Genomic DNA, 24,000 nt, shown 5'->3' with positions numbered 1-24,000 from the left:
TGCAGTGATATTGCTGTGTTTGTGTTGGTTTTTTAATTACACTGAAGTGATATTGCTGTCTTCTGGTTGGTTTCTTAATAAGAATAAAATACAGTACCAATCATCGCATTGGACTAAAGGAAAAATCATACAGATCAGGTAGATGTTCATAACTGACTGTTTTAATAACAAGTTGTATGTTTTTAGTATTTGATTACAGATACCTTTAAGTGGCAGTTATTCACATTATTTGAATCCTCATACATCTGTATTTTTGGGAAGATCATTATATACATGCCCCAAAGAAATACATTTGGCAGAATTACAGCTCAGGTATGTGGACATTTTTGGATGAGGTCAACCTAAATCTGTGATCCAGTACAAACTGGTTTGAATGTCACAATGAAAGCTGTGCATGTTCAAAACAAAAGCAATCAGTCTTTTTTTTTTTTCTGGAAACTTTTTATGATAGTTAACATACAGAACAATCAACAATCTGATTTGAATAGACTTTGTGTAAACTAAATTAGTAATTTTTAGAACAACAATTAATATTTAATTTGACGAAATGCACTTTCATGAAGACATTGATGTACACTTTGCCTGTATGCTTTCAAGTTTTGTTTGGATTAATAATTTTAAAAAATGTCTGTTTGGACTTGAAACTTTTCCTGCAGAGTAAAATCGATTGTGCTTTACTGTAATGTTAGATTAAACAGTCATATTTTCAGTAATGTTTTTCTGTTGATTAAAAGATTGAATTCATAAATTCATCCAGCCCAGATATTTGATGATGTTATCAGGCAAATTAAATGCTTGGATAATGAAATAGATACCATCTCAGATCTCAGCTTTACTGCAAATAAGCTGCTATAGTCTGGATGTGATGCTGAAGATTCTCCGAAATTTAACAAGATTGATTTGGACTAAGGAGAGATATTTTTAATTGAGATGGGACCTTCAAATATTGTAGTGTACTTGTTCTTAAAATGCAGGTAATTTTACCACTGAAATGAAAATGGAATGCAGAATGAGTGCAACAAAATGCAGAATGAACACACAGCAAAATTAAACACAGAATGAATGCAGACAAAATGATGAGTAAAATGGATAGTTCATTTGCAAAACACAGCAACATAAATGGAGTGAAATTCATGAATGGCTTGAGAAATAGTTTCTTTTTCCAAGCTGCTGCTTAATTTCTACATTCAGAAGCCCATACATTTAATAATCTTGTACCACAATCTTTACAATGAAAATTTTCACACCTTACAAGCCATAACATTGAACTAAACAAAGGAAGAAATAGACTTTGCTGGCAAGACACTACAGCAGTATTTTTACACTTGTTGCAGTCACTGCTGTATTTTATTGTAAACACGACACTGTCATTTACATTTTATTAATTAGTTATTTCATTAAAGCACTCTTTTAATACAAAGCATTAGTTTTCTCCCTCTAATACCTGAAAATGGAAATTCAGACTTTGTTTAACACATTTCCATTTCATTCCACGCAAGTAGAAATGAAAGGAAACAATAGATGTACATGAGAAACAATTATGAGACCATACATGGAAAACGACAATAGATGAAATGCAAATGCAGTTAGAATGCAAATAAAATATAAACCAAAATGCAGATTTGGTAGACTAAAACATTTCAAATCTGCAAATGATTTTCTACAATTGGATACTTTATTCATGTAAAAAGGGGGATTTATTCATGTACTGAATGGAGATTTCTTTATGTAAAAGGAGGATTTATTCATGTACTAAATGGGGATTTATTTATGTAGAAAGGGGGGATTTATTCATGCACTAATTGGGAATTTATTCATGTAAAAATTGCTGTTTACTACATAGCCTTAATGGGTAATTTTAGAAGAGAAATGAAAACAGAATGCAAATAGAACACAGAATTAATGCTAACAAAAGGATGAATGAATTTTTCTAGATAATAGAGAGCACTAATGCAAAACACAACAGAGTGATCAATGATAATGTGAAACAAAATGAAAGACAAATTGCATTTCATGAATGAATTTGAGCATCAGTTATCTTCAACCTGCCATTTAATTTCTACTTTATTTGAACAAAAGCTGGCTAACAAATAATCTAAAACTTTATATTTACACTTGTATCACTGTTTATATTTTAATTTATTGTAAATTCATTGTTGTCTTGTACATTTTATGCCTTTAAGACAAGATAAAAAAAGCTGTAGTTATTTCCCTTAAATGTGCTAGAAAATGGAAAAGCTGACTTAAATTCATTTTCATTTTATTACAGTCAAGATAAACTAAAACAAAACCATGAAAGTGATAAACATTAAATCTGAATATAATTTTGTAGCCATAATTGAAAAAGAATGATATAAAATGCAATAATGAATGGAACCCAAGCAAAATGTAAATTGGATGTGAACAAAATTCAGAACAGAATTAAAATGAAATGCAGACAGAATGCAAACAATGCACAAATGCACAGTAAATATTTGGTAAATTTAGCTGCTTCAGGGTGTAATATAAAAATACCTTGACAATACCGTATATACTGCATAAAAGCCTGTTCACATATAAACCGACCCCCCAAACTGAACAGGTATAAACACTAAAAAGTGTATAACCCACGTATAAGCCGACCCACAACCCCAAGACATCTCAAGATGCATGAGGTAAGTTCTAAATGCATTTATTTAGGCAAACTTATATTTAACAAAAATTACATGTATACTTATCTTAAGTAATTTATTTAATTTTCTGTTTTCTTATTGTTTCTGCCAAAATTAGATTTGTGTTTAATCTGATCAAACGATGACAAGAATGTAGTAATCGCAAGTTGCTGTAACACTACCTCTCCCTTTTGACTCGATTATTTTTGTTTATGCATTATTGCATTGGACATTTTATATCAGTGCACTGGTAATTATGTTTTTACTTTGCTTTGAAATTGTAAATACCTAACTCATTAAAATGTTATCCCAGTATGACAACACAGCGAATGCCAATAAGGTTCAATTCAACGCTCGCAATTAGGCTGCTGAACATATTTATATAATGGTGCCACTGCATGTACATTGTAGGTTTGATTGCGCACTTAATTAAGCACATCCCATGGAGTTGAATCATGGGCACCATTGTGCTAAACATTAATGGTATTTCCAAAATTCAATAATAAAATCTCAGAAATAATGCTTCGAAAATCATGCTAATATGCTAAAGCTGAGTTGTAGTTTGCTTTGATGTAAGCGATCTTACACTGTCCTTGTCAGCTTTCATGCCATGAGGTTGGAAAAACACTGATTTTTGGTGTCACTCCACGCCTATCTCCAGATTTCTGCAGAAAACTCCCAATTATTACATTATGTCTTCAATTTTCATTTCTTCTAAACTAGAAAAGTCCCACATGTTCTTTTGTATCACCTGTGAATTATTGTTTTGACAAAATAATTACTAGAAAGAATTTGCTTCTTCACTGAATAGAATGTTAAATTTAAAATATATTCACGTAAATTAATTGATTTTTTCAAATTCACCAAAATACAAAAATAAAAAATAAACAAAAACAAAAAGAAATCATCCACAATTAATTTCAATCCCAAGAGTAATCACTACGAATGCTGTAACTCCATATGCTGTAGCGCCATTCCCACGAAAGACACTTACACGAGTGAACACCTGGCATTTTTATGCCATATATACCAATGATAATTACCAGCATTAAATTAAAAGAAGGAATGAAAATACATACTATGCAGCAAATGTGTCCTCAAAAAACTAATTCAGATTGCATGTTTTATAATAAACAATACTAAATGCTTTACGAGTTAATAATAAGGGAATAAGGTCGGATATACAAAGAGTGGAAAATAGTTGCCACATGTAAGGTACCATGAGTCTGGCTATTTTGGTACCTTTAGTTCAACAAAATTGGGAATCCTTTATTAGCCAATCAATTGCTGGTGCTTATTTGAATTATGACGGAAGCATTGATAAGGATTAACTTTTAATTAGTCACTCTAGCTTTCTTGCTTGTTTATTTAAAACTAATCTTTAGCTATTGTGCAGTGTTTGACCACAGCTGACCAGAATATGAAAATAGGGCACGACCTGGGGGAAAATAGGGCACATCACAAGGAGAAACAGCAAGTCTTTTTGTGAATTTCACGCATATTGGACCAGGAAGATCAATCAGTATTTAGTGAAAACGAGGCTTTAAAAAGGCCACGAAAAACCTATTATTACCACTCTTCCTGAACATGTAATTTATGATGGTTATGTGCCTTGTACAATTAAACATGTGTACCTTTTTAAAAATATTACCTCAATTTGTAGGATTGCTTATATCATTGAAAATGAGTAACTCGTGAGCACGTGATTCAACATAAATGAAAAAGCAATTAAGGACTAGCTGAAATGTTATCTGGAAGAATGCAATTTGGTTGAAACAATGAATAAAGCAAAATCTGCATCTAATATGTTTGGGAATAAGTAAGGATTTAAGTGAAGCTATGCATGCTTTGCACTCTGTAATTACTGTACATGATAGTTCAGCCTGGTCTCCCGGGTAAACTCAACCGGCCCACGAATTATTAAGTCTGTATTTGCCTTTATTTAATTTTGTTGAGAAATCAGAAAATATGCACATGCAAAATAATAACAAAATCAATCATAGTACTTTATAACAGTTTAATAAATGTTGCAAAAGTTATTTTTGTTTTACATGCTTGTCTTATGACACAGAAAAAATTAGTTTCATGTCCCAAGATTTACAGCCATTACAGTAGTCAACAAAAAGATCTAGAAACTGTCAAGTTTAGACATTAGCCCGCGAATAAACCGACCCCCCTTCTTCCAGGCCTTTAATTTTTCCTAAATTATTCTGCTTATACGCGAGTATATACAGTAGGTAAAGGGCAACTTTTTTACAACAGATTTCTACTTTGCTTTCAGGTACTGTATTGTCATTGAGACTCTCCCCCAGGGCATGATGCTTGATTTGTGGAGAAAATTCAATTCAGAACTTCAGGAGAACTTCGTAAACAAATCTTCTGAAAACTCAGGTACTTGTTCTAGGTGATAAGACAGTATTTATCCCCGTGCCTGCGATATTGTGAAAGTACCATATATATTAATCATGTCTATCCATCCTATATGTTCACCTAAATGTCTTGTGTGATCACATTCATCATTCATATTTCATGAGTTATGTTACTAGATTCAGGTGTGCATCGTTCTTTTGTCCAGCTTGAGTAAGTTTTTCCAAAGTAATGTAAAATCTCTCTCTCTCTCTCTTTCCCTCTATATATATATATATATATATATATATATATATATATATATATATATATATATATATATACTGCTGAGCTTTCTCACATACCCACATTGGCTGATCTCACTGTATCTGGCCAATGTGGGCACCTGAGAAAGCTTGCCAGTACCTTCCTGTGGGTCAGTGTGTTTACTGGGATTTTCCCCAAGTTCTTCTTTAACCAGTTATACTGGCCATCATGTATATATATTTCTCTTGTGCTGAGAAATGGCATTAAACCTAGAACAACAATATTTACCACACACACACATACATACATACACACAGCACATGTATTTACTACACACAAGGTTTATCACAAATATATATGACATGCATCTCTTACACGCAAGGTTTATTATATGTATATAGCATATACATTTACCTGACACATGGTTTATCACATATATAGCATATACATTTACCTGACACATGATTTATCACATAGCATATACATTTACCTGACACATGGTTTATCACATAGCATATACATTTGCCTGACACATGCTTTATCACATAGCATATACATTTGCCTGACACATGGTTTATCACATATATAGCATATGCATTACCTGACACATGGTTTATCATATATATATATATATATATATATATATATATATATATATATATATATATATATATATAGCATATGCATTTACCTCAACCAAGGTTTATCACATAGTATACTTTATATATAGCATGTGCAGTTTAATATTTTTTATATTACCACACATTAACATATCACTTTATGTTATCCTGATTGGTCCAAAGAAGCCCATGAAATTCTTGCACAGTATTCTCTTTTCTGATTGGCTGCGATTATGGAAAAAATGTATCTGCCCCATATTATAGAACGTTTTTTTTTTTACTACTACTTTGAATATTTTGGTGGCCATTTTGTTTAATCCACTGAACAAAGGGAATGGGAAGAAAAGGTCACGTTTTTCTGAATAGGACGAATTTACCCCCGCTGCGGCTCATGCTATGTATTATCATGCTTTGAAAAAATAGCATTAAACCTAAAACAGCAACAACAAATAAAATTATGGGTATTGGTCCATTGATATCATGTATGAGGGGAGGGGTGGGTGGTAATCCTATAACAGGGAATTCATCCTATATAAGAGTTGTTTAAATGTTAACTTCTGGAAGCAATAAACTCACCTCTGTTCACAGAAGAATGTAGACATAAACCAGTCTCTCAATGGACAGACTGTTAGGCCTATCAAGCCACAGTATTTTTACGTGATAAAATAGCTCAAATGATCTAATGTCTCATATGTGATGCAATTCCCACTGTCTCCTGTTCAGACTCAACTAATGCAAATATCCGGTCACAAATACATTACAGTGAATATGGAATTTCTTCATCGAGTAATAACCCTTTCAAATGAATATCCAACAACCTCCAGTACTGAAAGTGACATACCTTAGGTAGTAACATTGTTACATTGGTCATCTATCCTCAGTGAATCAAACTTTGTGACATCAAACGGAATTTCCATTCACATTCTGTAGTGAGAATATATGTTATTTGAGTCAATTTTTCCATTCATTTTGAAGATAATTACTCTTTCAATTCTGATTTATAAAAGAAAATCGGATTTTGAATTTTATTAGTTAGAAAACTGCTAAAAAAAATGACAATAGTTTAAGCACAACAAATCAAAGAAACATCATCTGAATCAGAATGAATAAAATTATTTCTTCTTTTTATCTGTTGCCATTACAATAAAACAACAATGTGATAAACAGAATCTCAAATGGGTAATGATATAATATTAAATTTATGAAACTCTTTGAATTTTGTCCAGCTTTTGTGAGCCTTGGCTTGCAAAAGCTGGACATTATTCAACTTGTTTCATAAAAATTAAATATTAAATCATTATCCATTTGAGATATATATATATATATATATATATATATATATATATATATATATATATATATATATACAGCATACGCATTTACTTCACACAAGGTTTATCACATATATGCAGCATATGTATTTACCTCACATAAAGTTTATCACATGTATGCAGCATATGCATTTGCTACACACAAGGTTTATCACATATATGCAGCATGTATTTACCTCGCAAGGTTATCACATATAGGCAGCATATGTATTTACCTCACATAAAGTTTATCACATGTATGCAGCATATGCATTTACTTCACACAAGGTTTATCACATATATGCAGCATGTATTTACCTCGCAAGGTTATCACATATAGGCAGCATATGTATTTACCTCACATAAAGTTTATCACATGTTGCAGCATATGCATTTGCTACAAACAAGGTTTATCAGATATATATAGAACATGCACCCTTCTTTCCATCTCTTGCTTCTACAGGTTTTTCTGACTCATTGGTTTGCCCCCCACCCACCCACCCACCCATTTTATGGTACACAGTAGATGTAAGTCACCCCCTTCCAGCCTGTCCAAGCATGGGTTTCAGACCTGTAAGTCCATGCACAATGTGCCCAATCCATTGAATCCATTTTTCAGTATGATTTCTCCATCCAGAGCAGCCCCAGCCATCCATCCAGCCCAGTTTGGGATCTTTCTTGATAGATCCATCATCCAGCCATGATTACAGCTCCATACAGCTACAGGGATCATAGTGACAGATCTGTTCATCTCACAGTACCTTTGGTGACATGCCCATATTATGATGGGCATTTTAGTGAAAAATCCAGCCCACCAGCCATATCCTTGGTGCAGGTGGTACTGGTGTTAGCCAGGACTGCCTTCCACATGGCTTGCATACTCCTGTCAAACCAGCCATCTATTCCGGCATGAAACATTCATCCAGCAGACCCAGCTTACCATGTGTTTGCAGCTTATCTGCAAGGGGAGGATGTGACTTATGCAGAGATGACAACATTGTTTTATCTATGCTACTAGGTATGGTTTAGCTGGATGGATATGGAATCCAAAACAGAACAGGATGATAGACACAATGAATGTGATGATACTCCTACAACTAGATTCAGATCCAGTTGGTGCAAATGGCAAGTTCAGGCCAATCATCGACATCAGTAAACCAATACTTTTTATACCGAAATTCTGGATGGTGAGGAGGGATGAGTATGTTGTTAGTCGTGACCTGACCAGTGCATATTTTCATGTCCCAAATCCACCCACGTCATGGAAATTTCTCAAATATTGGGTTGTGTTATCATCTTGTTCCAGCTGACTTCATCTACAATGATGAGGGTGTAATTGGACAACATCATACAGAAACATATGGTAAGTTCTATTCTCCTCAAGGGCAGAAATGATCACTTATCGCTCACGAATCTTCTAGGTTTTCTAGTGAACTGGGAAAAGTTGCCTTCATCCAATATAGTGTTTCGTCCTTCTTGGTATGGAGTTTTTCACCAGCCTCAATTGCATACAGCTACCCAAGGTTCACGTAGCCCAGATTGTCAAACTCACCAAGTCTGTTTCCAAAAGGATTTCAGTGAAAAAGTTATTGCAACTCAGTTTTCTTTTTATGCGCCTCTCACAACCATTATGCATTTGGCATTAATCATTATGCTTTTTGTCACCAATCTACATTGTATGTTTGCCTATATAAGGATTATGCATTTTTTGGTACATTGAAAAATAAAAATAAAGTAATAAAAAGTTGTTTTTGTCATTTTTATTATCATTTCTTTAATTCCACTCATATAAATTTGAGAATATTCTTAAAAAGAAAACTGCTGTGTAAGAATAGCATAAGAGTAATTTCCTTATTTGCTATTTATAGCAACTGTATATGGCTCATTCTTAAGAAAACATGGGTTTCTTCATATACGACCTTTGCCTCACAGATTCATTATGTTGATAAGCTAGTTAGTTGGTGGACCAGTCTATACTTTTAAAGAAAATGGTGCCAGATGTTAAGTGAAACACTTTACAGTGTGACTTGTGGATTTTATATGAATGAAAATATTAGAGCAGATGGATCTTTTCAAACTTCAAAACATGTCAGATGAGAAAAAGGACAAATGAACACCACTTTATGAACTTTAAAAGAAGAATATAAGAGTCCTGTAATACAGCACTCTGGGCAAATGATCATGCTCATTGCCAGATTCCAGTTCACAATCATTCAGTAAAAGTTTCACATGTAGACAACTAGTTATAGTGAGTGCCAAATATAAATGATTTTTCAGTATATTCTGGTTCTAATCCATTTGGATTTTGTGACAAGAATTTTGACTAGCAGCAGAATCATTTTCATGTGTGCTGTAATTCTGGCATGTAATATATAGATTCCACTTTTCACACCCAAATTACACTTTATTGCCACTTATAATAGCAATAATTATCCTGATACATAGTTGGCATGTATGCTGTCACAGTTGACCTTGACTGTCCAATGGTGCCACTTTTAAATTTTCCTCAATACAAATTCAAAATCATGCACAAGGTACAATCATTACTGCATCAGTGGCATGACCCAGGTTAGCCTAGGACTGGGATAAAGCTCTAAGTAGAAATGACTATGTACAGATCCCAATATGTACATTTGAGGTGCCCACCTGTTGCCAGACTTCACATCTGTCTGCAGCATGTTGGAGCAAGGAAATCAACCTCTTCACATCAACCATGTCTAAATTAATCTATCATATATGCCTTTCAGTTCTGGAAGGATTGACTCTCGGGGAAACCAGTCCTAATTATCTCTGATAACTATGTTGTGGTGACCTACCTGCTCAGATAGATGGGGCAACAAATCACTCGACCTGTGTGTTTTGATTTAGCAGTTTCTACATTTGTTTAATCAACACCATATCAACATATCAATGTAAAAATCAGGCACATTCCTGGCAGACTCAATAACCTGGCTGACACTCTACTTAGTAAGGGTCAGATTAGTTGTACAGAATGGTCTCTTCATCAGTCAGTCTTCGGGTATGTTTAATGATCAGTATTTGTGCAACAAGGTGGAATCACAGATTGCCCACCTTCCTCTCTCCAGTTCCAGACCCTGAAACTTGGGCCATGGATGCAATGTCATTCATTGGTTTTGTGTGCCTTCTCCTACCCTCACATGGTCTTGATACCAAAAATAATCCAGAAATTGAGGGGTCAGAACTGCATACAATGTGTAGATCAAAAACTTCATGCATTTCTATTCTGATGGTTAAGTCATTATAATGACACATCCTGGTTTCCTTCCTCAGAACAAGTTTTTGATGTCACCAGTCAACAAACAAATAACTATTCAATTCCTTATCTTGATAAACCTGCTGAGAGAAGCAAAGCTGCAAGACCCCATACATGTTACCTGTTATTTTTGATGTAACAACTTTATAGAGACGTTGTATCTTATGCTGACCTAGTTCCTGACCTTGATTCAGAACCAGTAAGAGTTGTAATAAACAACTTTTTTATTTTTTAAAATTCTTTCTCAGAGTACAATTCATAAAGTGGATTTGAGGCCATACTTGGAGTACGTGACAAATAACATGTAGCAATTGTTTCAAACTCTGGCTTTTCCAGATGATTGACCCACATCCAGACAGCTATTTTGCATTGTAGCTAGATTTATTACTAATGTTTTGAGAAATAATTATTCTTGCCTTAACACTTGAGAAATTAAAGTGTTTTATGTTGTGACCAGTTTGGGGCTAATTATTTTATTTTCTTCAATTTATTTGGATTTTAAGTGTGTTTTCCCTGGAAATACTAGTGCTCTAAATTAATTCTTGGACAAAGACATTTATCGAAATTTACACTGAATTCAAAAACTGGATTACTATTTAATGTGATTCAACAAAGAACTGTTGACGCATCAGTATGGCACTGACCACAGCATACGTCATCACCCTCCATTTTGGATTTCATCAGGATTCAAACTCAGTTTCATTGGGACTTTTTTTTTACTGGGACTTCTGTTTTTTAAGTTTTGGATTTGATTTGTAAAACCGTAAGTTTTTTTTTTATTAACTTGACTTTTTAGGAAAATAAATTATTTGTTAAATTTTATAAAGCTTGTTGTCGTCTTTTTTCTTGTTACTTTTGTAAGAGCCTAAACATGTAAAAATATTATGAATCAAATGATTCAATAATTTTTTCAGTTACTACCTAGTAATTGCATCAGCATGTATTAACATGGCTGAAACAGGAGTTAACTCATTGTCTTTGACAAGCTAGAAAAGTCAGTGAGGAGATATTCCCAGAAATAAACACTGATGATATAATGGAGATATTCTATCTGACACATCAGTTATGACACTGATCAGAGCATACATCATTGCCTTCCATTTTGGATTTTGTCGGGACTTGAACTCAGATTCATTTAGGACTTTTCAGCATTGGTTTTATATTTTTTAATTCTTGGATTATTTTTGGATTTGATTCGTAAAACCATAAGTTCTTTTTCTTTTTTTTACCTTGTTTTTCTAGAGAAATAAATTATTTGTTAAATTTTACAAAGTTTGTTGTCTTTACTTTTTTCTTGTTATGTTTTGTAAGAGCCAAAACACGTAACAAAGAAAATTGGCGATGCTCATCCTTGCAGTATATGAATTTTGGCTAAAATATTTCAGTTTTTTTCTTCAAATCCCAAGTATTATTTTACATTTTAGAAATCTTTAGGGAAATCAGCAAGCATTTCTACAATGTTATCAAAAGTGGAGGTCTGTCTTTCAAATCCTACCTAGGAACAGTTGGACTGTTTGAGAAAAGATAAATTGATTCGACTTGCCAGAAAATATGATCTTTCTGAGGCAGAAGTTTCCTTAACTAAGCAAGAAATTAAAAATATTTTGGTCCAGTATTTGGTGGAAAAGAATGTTTTGGATAAAAGTGCTTTGGTTTTGATCAGCAAGTGTATATCAGACTTTGACATTAAAGGAAAGGAATTAAAATTAAAATACAAGATGGAATTGGAGTTAAGAAAGCTTGAACTTCAGAAAGAGGAAAAACAAATGCAGTTACAGAAAGAAGAAAAAGAAATGTTATTGAAGAAAGAAGAGAGAGAACGAGAAACAAAAGTTAATGCGGTTACAAGCAGAGAAAGAGGAGAGAGACAAATGCAGTTACAAAAAGAACTAATGAAGTTAGAGGAGAGAGAAACAAATTCAGTTACAGAAAGAGGTGAAACAGATGCAAATGCAGTTACAAGCTTAGAAAGAGGAGAGAGAGAAACATATGCAAAAGCAAAGAGAGAAAGAAGAGAGAGAATATCAGTTTAGAATAAAAAGAAATAGAACTGGCGAGTGAAATGCACATTCCTACTTAACATCCAAATTCATGTTTTGATGTCTCTAAGAATATTAGGCTAGTGCCCCCTTTTAGAGAAAAAGTAGACAAATATTTTCCTCAATATGAAAAAATTGCTGAAAATTTTGAGATGGCCAAGGAAGCATTGGACTCTATTATTACAATATGTATTTACTTGTAAAGCTAGTGATATTTACAATTTACTGTCACTACAGCAAAGGGCTGACTATGATCTAGTTAAGTAATGCATCTTAAAGGGTTATGAATTAGTCCTTGAGGCTTATCGGCAAAACTTCAGGAACTATAAAAAGGAAGCTGGAAAAACTCATGTCGAATTTGCAAGAGAAAAAGTTAAGTTATTTGATCAACGGTGCCTAGCCAGTAAAGTTTATCAAGATTGTGAAAATCTCAGACAACTTGTATTACTTGAAGAGTTCAAGAACTGTGTCCATAGTGACATTAAGTCTTATCTTGATGAGCATAAGGTTGAAATTTTAGTGTGTGATGTGATTTTGATTTTTAATGTAGCTTTAACAATTTTTCAGTCATATCGCTACGATGTCTGCAGTGTGCCAGTTTATAGTGATGTCTAGCACTGGGGCATCATGCTGCAGACATGTAGCATGATGTCCCACCAAGTCACATTATCCTGACACCAGGCCGACCAGTCCTAACACTAACCTCTTAATGCTAAACGCCAAGCAAGACGGCTGTTAGTACCATTTTTGTAAGTCTCTGGTATGACTCAGCTGGGGATCGAACCTATGACCTCCCGCATCCGAGGCAGACACTCTAACCACTAGGCCACCGAAACTTTGGAAAATACTGCTTGTACTGCTGACAAATATTTCTTAGCTCATAAAGTTTCTTTTGTAAATACGACTTCCACTCAGCAGTGTTCTTGTAGAGTATATAAACATGTTCTGGTAATCTGCAAATTAAATCCAGTAGTTTGCAGTTGAATTTGTCTGCTGATAGATGTTGAAAATTTTATTGTATTTTTTTTAAATTATAATTTTTTAAAAATTTTGATAGAGTCCATAGCATTACTGCATTTTATCCAGAATTTGTGTTATAGTGAATTGTGTTATAATGGGGGAGAGCTGTATACTTTTTTGTTTTCCTTCAGAAAGCAGGTTTAAATAGGTTCTGTGCTTAAATGATGGAAATTGTTGGACACAAGTAAATGTAAATTTGCAGATCATGCATCTATCATATGTTCTCTTTGTTGCATGAACAAAATCCCATCACAGGTTACCTAAGTTAAGAATGCATATATCAGACTTGAGTGAGTTATATTGCATCAACAAGTTTGAAATCGCACATAAATTTTAAATGTGAAAATGGAAATTCTGGTTATCTCTTTTGTTCTATACCTGACTTTCTTGTACTCAAAACAAAAATGCACATCCTTCATTTTTGTTTTCATTCAGGTCATTTGGAGGCTGTATGCACCCTGTACCACCTCTTCTTTATCCATGTAAGAGTGGCTGAGTCATCTGTCACCGCAGCAACCATCAGGTCAGTGTGTGAACTGATGTCATCTGTTGCAGTCGATATGTTGCAGCCTCTCCTTCTAAGGGCCACAGAGCAAATGGTACATGGAAAAAATATTCAAACTCCTAATCTGTAAAATAATTTTATTCCTAGGTTTTCAGGTAATTTTTGTACAGTGAAATGCTTTGTATTAACTACATATAGCTAAATATGAATTTATTCTGCATTCTGTCCTACATCGTACACAATAATCTGCCTTGAGAAGAGGAATAAAAACCATTAGTTTACTTGGAATATGTCTGTTTATACTGATATATGTAATGATTGACTGAACGTCTGATGGGATTTAACAAAAATAAAGCAGCACAGAATCACCAAAGGGTTAGATTCAAAACTGCACAAGTTATAGCCAGCTTATTAATTTGTAGACTGGATGTTATCAATAATTTCCTTTTTTCACCGATGCTGAAGTAAATTTTTGTGGCTGAGAGATGTTTGCATTTGCAGAAAGTACAGTGTAAAAGATTTTCACTTTCTGAGTTAATTGCATTATTACTTCTGTTTTGATGATAACACCATAATGCATTCCAACTTTAAGTCCAAACATGAAATTGGCAATAAAATGTTTTTAAGGATTCATGTAATGCAAAACAAAGGATGTAGTGACTGCGATTATTCACTCATTTGATCAAATGGAGCAGCCTAACAACTGACAACTAACAGGTAGTTTGTTTTGAAGCATTGTTTTTATTATGTCAGGGATGAGGATGGTTTATGAACAGATGATAATTTTATCTTTTTCTGTAATCTGCTTACTAGAAATGCAACCAATCGCATATAAAATGATGATAAGACCATCTATATTTATCAATAATGTATTGGACCATAGGCTTTGTAACATGAATCATACACACTACAGAGGTGTATGTTCTCACCCAAAGTTCAGATCTATCCAAAGGCAGTGGATTTGGAAAAATTAGGTTCGCCACTATTGTTGAATATCACTCATTTAAATATGTACAATAATGCACAAAACCAAGAAACTTTTTATATTATGTTGTATTGTTCTCATATTGTCACATTTATTTACCATTGATATATTGATACACATACATTAGCGCAGCAGGGATTGTCCTGGGCTTTGCCAATGTTGCAAATTGTGATTTTTTTTTTCCTTATTGGCGACAAAATATACCATCTGGCAATTTCTTTTGGCGACAACTTTTTTGGCTATTTAATTTGTACATACAGTCATGGATTTGGAGTGGAGACACTCAAAGGGACCATGATAGGAAGCCACAAACTTGGATACAGAATGCACTAGAATCTATCTGTTACATAAACAAATCCTTTGTTTATATTGACAAACCCATCTTTACAGTGCATTGTTACATCATAATCCACTTATGTTGACATCTAACCTGAGTACTGTATGCTGTGATACACTCACTTATGTTACTAGACTATACCTACAATCAACCGACCTCTGAAGACGCGAACAGAAACAGCTACAATTAATTGAACAACGGCTAATCCTTCTATTGTTTTTTTTATGTACCAATAAAATAAGTTTGCTGAAACTTCAGAGGAAACTGATTACCTTTGAAGTACCGATTGCTGTGTATAAATACAAAGCAAATAGAAAAAAATCTCAATCAGAATTATATACTATTAACAGTGCAACTTTATCCTGGGTAAACACAAATTAGACGTTGTGAGTTCATCGTCTCATCCTAAGAGTAAGATAACAAAATTAACAGCATTTAGATTTAGTACAAATTCATCAGACAACACAGTCACTGAACCTGATGTTATACCTGGCTGTCCAACATCATCTACGTGTAGTGATGGTAGTAATGCTACATGATGAACAGGTCAAATGTTCCCAAAATATTTCTCGACAGCTGGAAACTCTGGCATCCTTAGTTGAGATATGGTACAAAGCTAAAGCAGATGTTTGTGATATATGTATCATTTCACAAGTCGTCAGTTCAATTTACAACTGGTTGTGATATTTTCAAGAAGGAGTGTATCACCAAACATGAATCCAAGCGGGGTACGTAATATATGTTGGTTTTGCTCATTGATTTTTTACTTTTGCTATCAATCCCATGTTACGACTCAGAGACTTAAACTATGCAACAAGAAATAGCAAAACCAACAAGTTCTGCATTATTGAAAATAATTTATTTCTCAAAATACAGGAGTGAAAGAATTAAATTTAACTTAGAGCATGGTGAATGAATTGCTATTTCCTAAAAGTCCTTTCAATTCCTTTAGTTCCAAGAAATCCATATACGCTCGAACAAAAAATGACCCTTCAGTTATTTTAGCGTGTCATGCAAAAAATAAATCTGTTCAAAAACCAAGTTGGGAGATTGAATATGAAAACACACAGATTGGGACCTACCATCGGAACGTTTTTTTGCAGCATATTTAAACATCATTTTCACTAAATATTCAATGATATTTTTGGGTCCAATACACATGAAATTCTCAAAGGACAAGCCATTTCTCCCTGTGGAGTGCATTATTCCCCCCCCCATGCCCCCATTTCATATTCTGGTCAGCTGTGCTGAAACTGCACAATAGCTAAAGGTTAGAGTCAAGCCTATTCGACATACTTCAAATAAACCGCCTGTTCTACAGTGAGTGAAAGCACTAGCAATTGATTGACAAATAAATTATGACATTTTTTGTTATAACCATCAATGCCTAAAATGGGTGTGAATTTATGTTAATGGTTCAAATTGTTCATCAAGCTACCATACATGTGATAACTATTTCCCACATTTGATATCCCACCATGTTTCCTTATTGTTAACTCCTATATGCATATAACACTGCTTACTAAATAACACATTTATTCCAAATTAGCTTTTTGGGGGCACATAAGCCCTGTTTCTGCATTCCTTCTTTTAATTTAATGATGATAATTAATGCTTATATATATGGTACATTAATGCCAGGTGTTGACTCGCGTAAGTTTCATCATTGGGAATGGAGATCCTAGTTTGCTTCTCAAGAAAGAAATCTACAGCATTCAGAGATCATTCTTGGGATTTAAGAAGCAATTCACTACAAGCAAAGCCTGTAAAGGGTGGCAAAAATAAATATCTGAACTACTGGTTGATGGAGATGCACTTTGTGAAGCTAGCCATAAAAGGGGTGAGGGGGGCATTTAATTCCTGAATGCATGAAATTGACTGTCACATTATACATCACTTGTCCTACATTGCAAAGTACGATCCTAGGGTTTTAGTACCAAAATGTCATTAACTAAAGTTTCTTGCAAAACTATTATTTGGAAAATAATATACATAATATATTCTTGCTTAATACCCGTTGTTTCTATTAAAACAAAGAGACAGAGAGAGAGAGACTGTAGATGTCAGGAAAGTTGATATTTTACATTTGTTAATGCATTTTAGGTGGTAACAGTCATACTTATGCACTAATGGTGATGCAGGATACAAAGACTATGGAAGTAGTGCAAAACAGTCATGTAATGATTTATTTTGTTGTTGTTGATGTTGTTGTGAGGTTTAATGCCATTGTTCAGCACACAATAGGCTATACATGGTGTCTAGTATTAATGGTGGAGGAAGAACCTGGGAAAAACCTGGAAAGAACCACCGACCCACAAGAAGCTACTGGCAAGCTTTCTCTCATACTAACATTGGCCGAATGCAAGACTCGAACCCACGCAGACCAAGGTGAGATGGTAGTGATCCGTAACGGAGAGCACTTTAGACCACTCAGTCACTTGGGGCCCCTGATTTATTTTGTAATATGGCTGTATTGTTTGTTGTCAATAAAGTAATAACTATCCAATCTTTTTCAATTTTCATTGCCTATTATATTAGTAGACTTGGAAAAATATTCACAACTTGATCTGGCAACATTTTTTTAAACATGGCGACAAAATATTGAGGTTGGTGATTTTCTTTGCGACAACTTTAAAAACGCCAGGACCATCCCTGGCTCAGCTAGATATAAACATATTAGAAATCTTTGGCTAAAGGGATGACAAATTGCATTCAAGTATAGTACTGCATGCTTAAATGTCGCTGTAAGAGTATGGTCAGTGTTAGACTAGATAGCAAGGGTATGATATCACTAAATACAGTTCAATGCAACTGGATTAAAGCCAGTGGGTATTCCTCTATCAGTTGACAGTCTGATTAAGCATATTGGTGAAGTAATGACATTGGGCTGAATGGGTCTAGTGTAGAGTATGTGATACTGAATAGGTAGGACAAGTGTACAGTGTTCAGCATTGAATGGATAGGTCAGATGTACAGTTTGTGGTATTTAATAGGTAGGTCAAGTGTATGGTGTGGTATTAAACAGATCAAGTGTACAGTGTGGTATTGAATAAGTAGGTCAAGTGTGCAGTGTCTGGTACTGAATAGGTAGGTCAGGTGGTATTGAATGGGTAGGTCAGGTGTACATTGTCTGGAACTGAATAGGTAGGTCAGGTGTACAGTGGTATTGAATAGGTAGATCAAGTGTGCAGTACTAAATAGGTAGGTCAAGAGTGCAGTGTCTGGTACTGAATAGGTAGGTCAAGTGGTTTTGAATAGGTAGGTCATGTGGTTTTGAATAGGTAGGTCATGTGTGCAGTACTAAATAGGTAGGTCAAGTTTACAGTGGTATTTAATAGGTAGGTCAAGTGTATAGTGTCTGGTACTGAATAGGTAGGTCAAGTGGTTTTGAATAGGTAGGTCATGTGGTTTTGAATAGGTAGGTCATGTGTGCAGTACTAAATAGGTAGGTCAAGTTTACAGTGGTATTTAATAGGTAGGTCAAGTGTATAGTGTCTGGTACTGAATAGGTAGGTCAAGTGTACAGTGGTATTGTATAGGTAAATCAAGTGTGCAGTACTAAATAGGTAGGTCAGGTGTATAGTGTTTTGTACTGCATAGGTTGGTGAAGTGCATAGCTGCCAAGTGTCCTTTTTTGCATATGTTTGTCCCATATTTTGGTCCAGAATATAGGTGTATGTTTTTCTTGTTAAGAATCCATTTTTGTAAATCAGATAGTTAAATTAAAAATTTCCATGCAATATTCCTTTTTAGAAATGGTACCCAGTTCCTTTCTGCAAGTAAATGTATCTCATGTATATAGGGATAGAGAGTTCCAAGATATTATTGGTTGATTTGAAATCGAGGCTACAATGCCAGTCTTTAACCTCCATATTGGGATGTGCAAAGCAGTTGGCACTATTGCTGTATCTCATCTTCATAATATTCAGTATCTAATCATGTCAAAAAGGAAAGCAGAAGATTCAAAATTTTCTCCAGCAAAGAAAAGAAAACAACTGGAGGGACAACTATGCCATCTTGTTTAGAATTGTTAAACTATTTAGTAAAGGAGAAAACCTTGCATTTTGCAAATCATGTAATTGTGCTTTAGCTATTGGGCAAGGAGGCTTTCATGACATAAAAGAGCTTGAAAAGGCTAATAAATATAAGCTTTCTGCTTCATCATCAACAACTCAGCCTGAACTTGCAATATTTATAGATGCCTGAGAGAACTTTGATGTAATTTGTTGTTCGGTTTACTAAATTTCTTTTGGAAATGAACCACCCTCAGTTACTAGTATTGCTGGAAATTTATTTTGCACATGTTTTCCAGACAGTAAAATTGCAAATTATTACTTATGGGCTAGAAGGAAAACTGTTCTGTTTAAAATTGCACAGAATTGAGATTATCAATGAAAGATGGTACATTGGAATCAATAATGATTGAAAAAACAGGGTGTGGAACAGGCTTCTATAAATGGCCTGTGTCTGAATGTGTGTTGCAATCTTGCACTTTCTGAATGGGCAACCAACTGGTGCCCTTACAGAAGGTACAAGAGTAAAATGGGCAACCAAATGGTGCCCTTACAGAAGGTACAAGAGTAAAATGCGCAACCAAATGGTGCCCTTACAGAAGGTTCAAGAGTAAAATGGGCAACCAAATGGTGCCCTTACAGAAGGTACAAGAGTAAAATGGGCAACCAAATGGTGCCCTTACAGAAGGTACAAGAGTAAAGCATGTGCATCTTTGACATTAAATAATTCAGTTACTGTTCTACTTTACTGATGGTTGTAGATGTTGTAATTAGTTACATATGTGTTAAAGTTTTAAAAATCAGTATTTGTTCCTGAAAATCAGTATTTTTGTCATAAGCAGTCAGTATTTTTGTACTCCGGTTGGTGGCTATGCAAGTCTATGGTGTGTAGGTAGGTCAAGTGTACAGTGTGTGATAATTGAATAGGTAGGTCAAGTGTATACTGTGGTACTAAATAGATAGGTCAAGTGTACAGTGTATGGTATTGAATAGGTATGTGAGTTGTACAATGTGTGGTACTAAATAGTCAGGTTAAGTGTACAGTGCATGGCACTAAATTGGTAGGTCAAGTGATATCTAGTGGCACTTTGGCAAAAGAAAGTATCCTCTTCTTGAATTAAGGGTCGTGGCACCACATGACCTCAGAGATTGACAAAAAACAAGTGCAGGGTAGAACCAGCAGTGTGATGAGAGAAATGTACATGTGAGTGTATCAACCAGCTACAATTACTGGGCAGGACAGTTTTTTAATTATGAAAATTCTCCATTAACAGTTAGTGGTTTTGGGAGTGGTGGAGTGGTAAAGTAAACAATGTTTGGCTTGTGAACACTAAATCTCAAAACTAGTTGCATTTGTTTAACTATAGACTTAGTCCTCCCCCTTGGTTTGAAGATTCTCTTTAACAATAAAACCTTGACATCTCTGTATCTCATTATCAGTTGTAAGTACCCACAAATTAACACTTTAACTTCTATTTGCTTGAATGACTACAGCAAAAACAATTGTTAAGGAACCATGTTGCCTTTTTTAAAAGTAAATGCAGAATAGTATTCACTGGTCAACTGACTACATGACAGTTGATTACACTACAGTGCCATGCTTGGGTGTTGGTGGCTTTCTGCTTTAAATGCATTACCCAATCATAATACCTTAGGAGAACTATTACTACCTTGCAAATCCAGCCCTCCCAGATACTACTTTTAGCTAAAGGGAGCTTAAAGTTGTCTGCTGACCTAGGTGGTGTTTGGGAAGAGTGATCTCCCCTTGGGTATAAATATTGGCATCAGAACCCATGTTCCTTGTCAGTTAATACTTCTGCTTGTAACAAGAAGCATGCTTTCATCATGTGAGACCCTGCAAAGCCAGAATCTACTTGGAAAATATACCATTACAAGTTGTTGGAGTTCTCACTTCCAAGGAAAATGTACTCCATCCACATTTCCAACTTTTTCTCTTCCTATGCTGACAAAGTTCTTCCTTTACAATCTTTGAACACTTTGTGATCATCACGCATTTAGGTACTTACAGGGGTAGCCTAAGTAACTTCACTTCAAGTTCAGGCTATAATGTTTGTATGTATACATGCAAATCTCTAATGCTTATAGAAAGCTCCTAATATATGTGTAATTCCATTACAAAATGGGTACTTATGATTGAGTTTCTTCAAATACGTTACCCAGTCATAATACCTTAAGAGAACTACTACTACCTCACAATTCCAGCCCTCCCAGATACTACTTTTAGCTAAAGGGAGCTAAAGGTCATCTGCTGACCTATATGGTGTTCAGGCAGTGATCTCCCCTTATGTATAAGACATGGTGGCAAAGTCTATGAATATGCCAGTACTACTTGCATTTGTGCCAAGAAGATCACTTTTATCATGACAGACCTCACAAAAGCCAGAAGCTACATGGATGATATACCACTACAAGTTGGACGTTTTTTTTCACTTCTGAGAAAAGTATGCTTCATCTCTATTTCCAACTTTTTCTCTTTCTATCATGACAGAGTTCTGCCTTTACAAGCTGCTAACACTTTGTCATCGCAAAACACTTAGTTGTTTGTCTCTATAATGGTGCTTCAGTTCCCTTTTACGCGAAGGTTGTTTGTGTGTAATATAGACAATCATGTACATCTCTGTATTTCTTCCGCTCTGGTTGGACAAGTACAAATCAGTGCTTTATACATGGTTTATTCTGTCAACTCCTGCACATGCATGTTTCTGTAGGTGACAGCCTCACCTCACACAACCAGCATGATGTTACTTCTTTTCCATTATTGTCATCTCTTCGACACTATCCAATGGCATGGGAAGTTCAGCCTTCCAAGCCTCTGTTGAGGTCTTTTTCTGCCCCGAATGTTTGTCTTCCTGCCATTCCATCAACAACCTGGGCCAGAGTTCCAGCATCAGTTGATCTTATGACAGAATGGAAGATTCTGACTTCAGTTACTTTTGCATTCAAGGAGAGTTACAGATGTTCTGACCTGTCTTCATCATCAGTTCGTTGGCAGGTCTACCATTGCCCATAACCAGTCTTTCATTCTGAACCCCAGTTGTTGACAGTGATTGCACAGCTTTGGGGATGATACAGTCATGGATCAGATGGTCTTTGTTGACACTTGGCAGTTAGTGAGCAATTTCATTGCTGTAATTTTGTTGCTGGACTTTCTTTCTCGCTGGCTATCTTCCATCCAACAAAACATAGTTTATCTTCTCCCACTCCAAATGCCTCAGGGCATGCATGGGAGTCAGTCTCAAGAATGGCCTGAGTACCGAGCGGAGCCGCTCAACACACTTTGGTCAATGCCATAACTGCAGCTACCAATCCAATTGGCAGAACACAACTCAGTGCCCCTCTGCCTGCACTTACCTAAAGGACCACTATATGGAGAAGCTAAGGGCTCAGCCTTCATCCTCAAGCCTTCTGTTTAACATCCTGATGTCTGATGTCTGCAAGCAAGCCATCAAAGAAACATATTTCCCTCACTCCTACAACTACAGTGTTGATAAAGGGATAGTAAGGGAAAACAATAAATGGACCCAAGGGCCAGTCATAGGACACAAACCTCTGAAAAGTGTCCTATCAAAGCTCCACCTATCAAAAATCAATTTTTTCACATACCAAGTGGATAATGCACCAAAAGGGTTCTATCGTTTGTTCCACACCATTCCTTGATACCAATGGCAAACAACTCACTATGTTTGGTCATTGCCCTAAGCACCACCAATCCATTAATCTACACCTCTTAGTTCCCATGAGAAACACCACAGCACATTTTTGAGTGCTATCCATGAGGGAGACTTTGCCATCTCAAGTCAATTAAAAGGCAATTTTTAGGAAAAGGTTTTGGCAAATGAAAATTGGAATAAAATAGTCTTTTGAATATTTATGTTAATAAATATTGAAGAAAAAAATGTTTATTTGATTTCTTTTATCCTTGCTCTGTCCATGGCTTGACCGTGTTATATCCAACTCATTTTGTAATTCAAGGCAATATACCAAAGGAAAGCTGTATATGGTAATCTTCTTTGGTATTTAGATGTATTTACTAATAATTAAATTGATTTTAATACACTCTACTGTTTGGATGTAGGTTAGTGGTTTTCATGTCAGTGTTGTCAGTGCAGAAGTAAAAAAAATGCAGTTATCAGTTGTCAAAATAATAACTTACTTGACAAGCATACTTACATGCAGAGAGAAGTGTCAAATTTTCCTTCTATCAATTCCAGAGTCTCAAGACACTGATACCACTACTGCAGCTGTCTTATAGCATGGGAGAGTTAAAACTACTGTTGCTAAGATATGGTAACATCGGTCTTACTCAGGACTTGACCTTATTTCGCACTGATGCTGCTCTGACTGGCATGATGGAAGATCAGTCTTACATTCATCCCTACCTACAAGTTAAACAATGGCAGTCGGTGTACAAGCTCATCACTAGACTTGAGGATTGTAGACTCCAGTATGTTTGGGTATGCTTTGGTGATTAGATATTATTTTTTTATGGAAATTGCAGTATTTCTCATTATAAATTTCACTTATACTTGTACGCAGTACTTGTTCCAAAATTAAATATTTTACTGGAAGTTGATACTGAAACAGCACAAAATGAATGTGGCATATCCATTTC

At 35.0% G+C, this 24,000-nt stretch overlaps 1 protein-coding gene across 2 annotated transcripts in view; it reads left to right on the top strand.

The window, feature by feature from the left end:
* Positions 1-24,000, top strand: part of LOC149805368 (unhealthy ribosome biogenesis protein 2 homolog) — a 153,359-nt gene that overhangs the window by 49,565 nt on the left and 79,794 nt on the right. For both annotated transcript variants that reach the window (XM_089949746.1, XM_089949737.1), the window contains exons 12-14: positions 4,933-5,042; positions 13,963-14,126; positions 23,600-23,842. In XM_089949746.1, coding sequence (XP_089805872.1) covers positions 4,933-5,042; positions 13,963-14,126; positions 23,600-23,842 — 517 coding nt within the window. The remainder of the gene's footprint in view (positions 1-4,932; positions 5,043-13,962; positions 14,127-23,599; positions 23,843-24,000) is intronic.

Source organism: Sinohyriopsis cumingii, chromosome 2 (assembly GCF_028554795.1).
Source record: "Sinohyriopsis cumingii isolate HCF-2022 chromosome 2, ASM2855479v2, whole genome shotgun sequence".
Taxonomy (NCBI): Eukaryota; Metazoa; Mollusca; class Bivalvia; order Unionida; family Unionidae; genus Sinohyriopsis; species Sinohyriopsis cumingii.
Note: the sequence above shows the minus strand (reverse complement) of the source record. Positions and strands in the feature narration are given on the sequence as shown.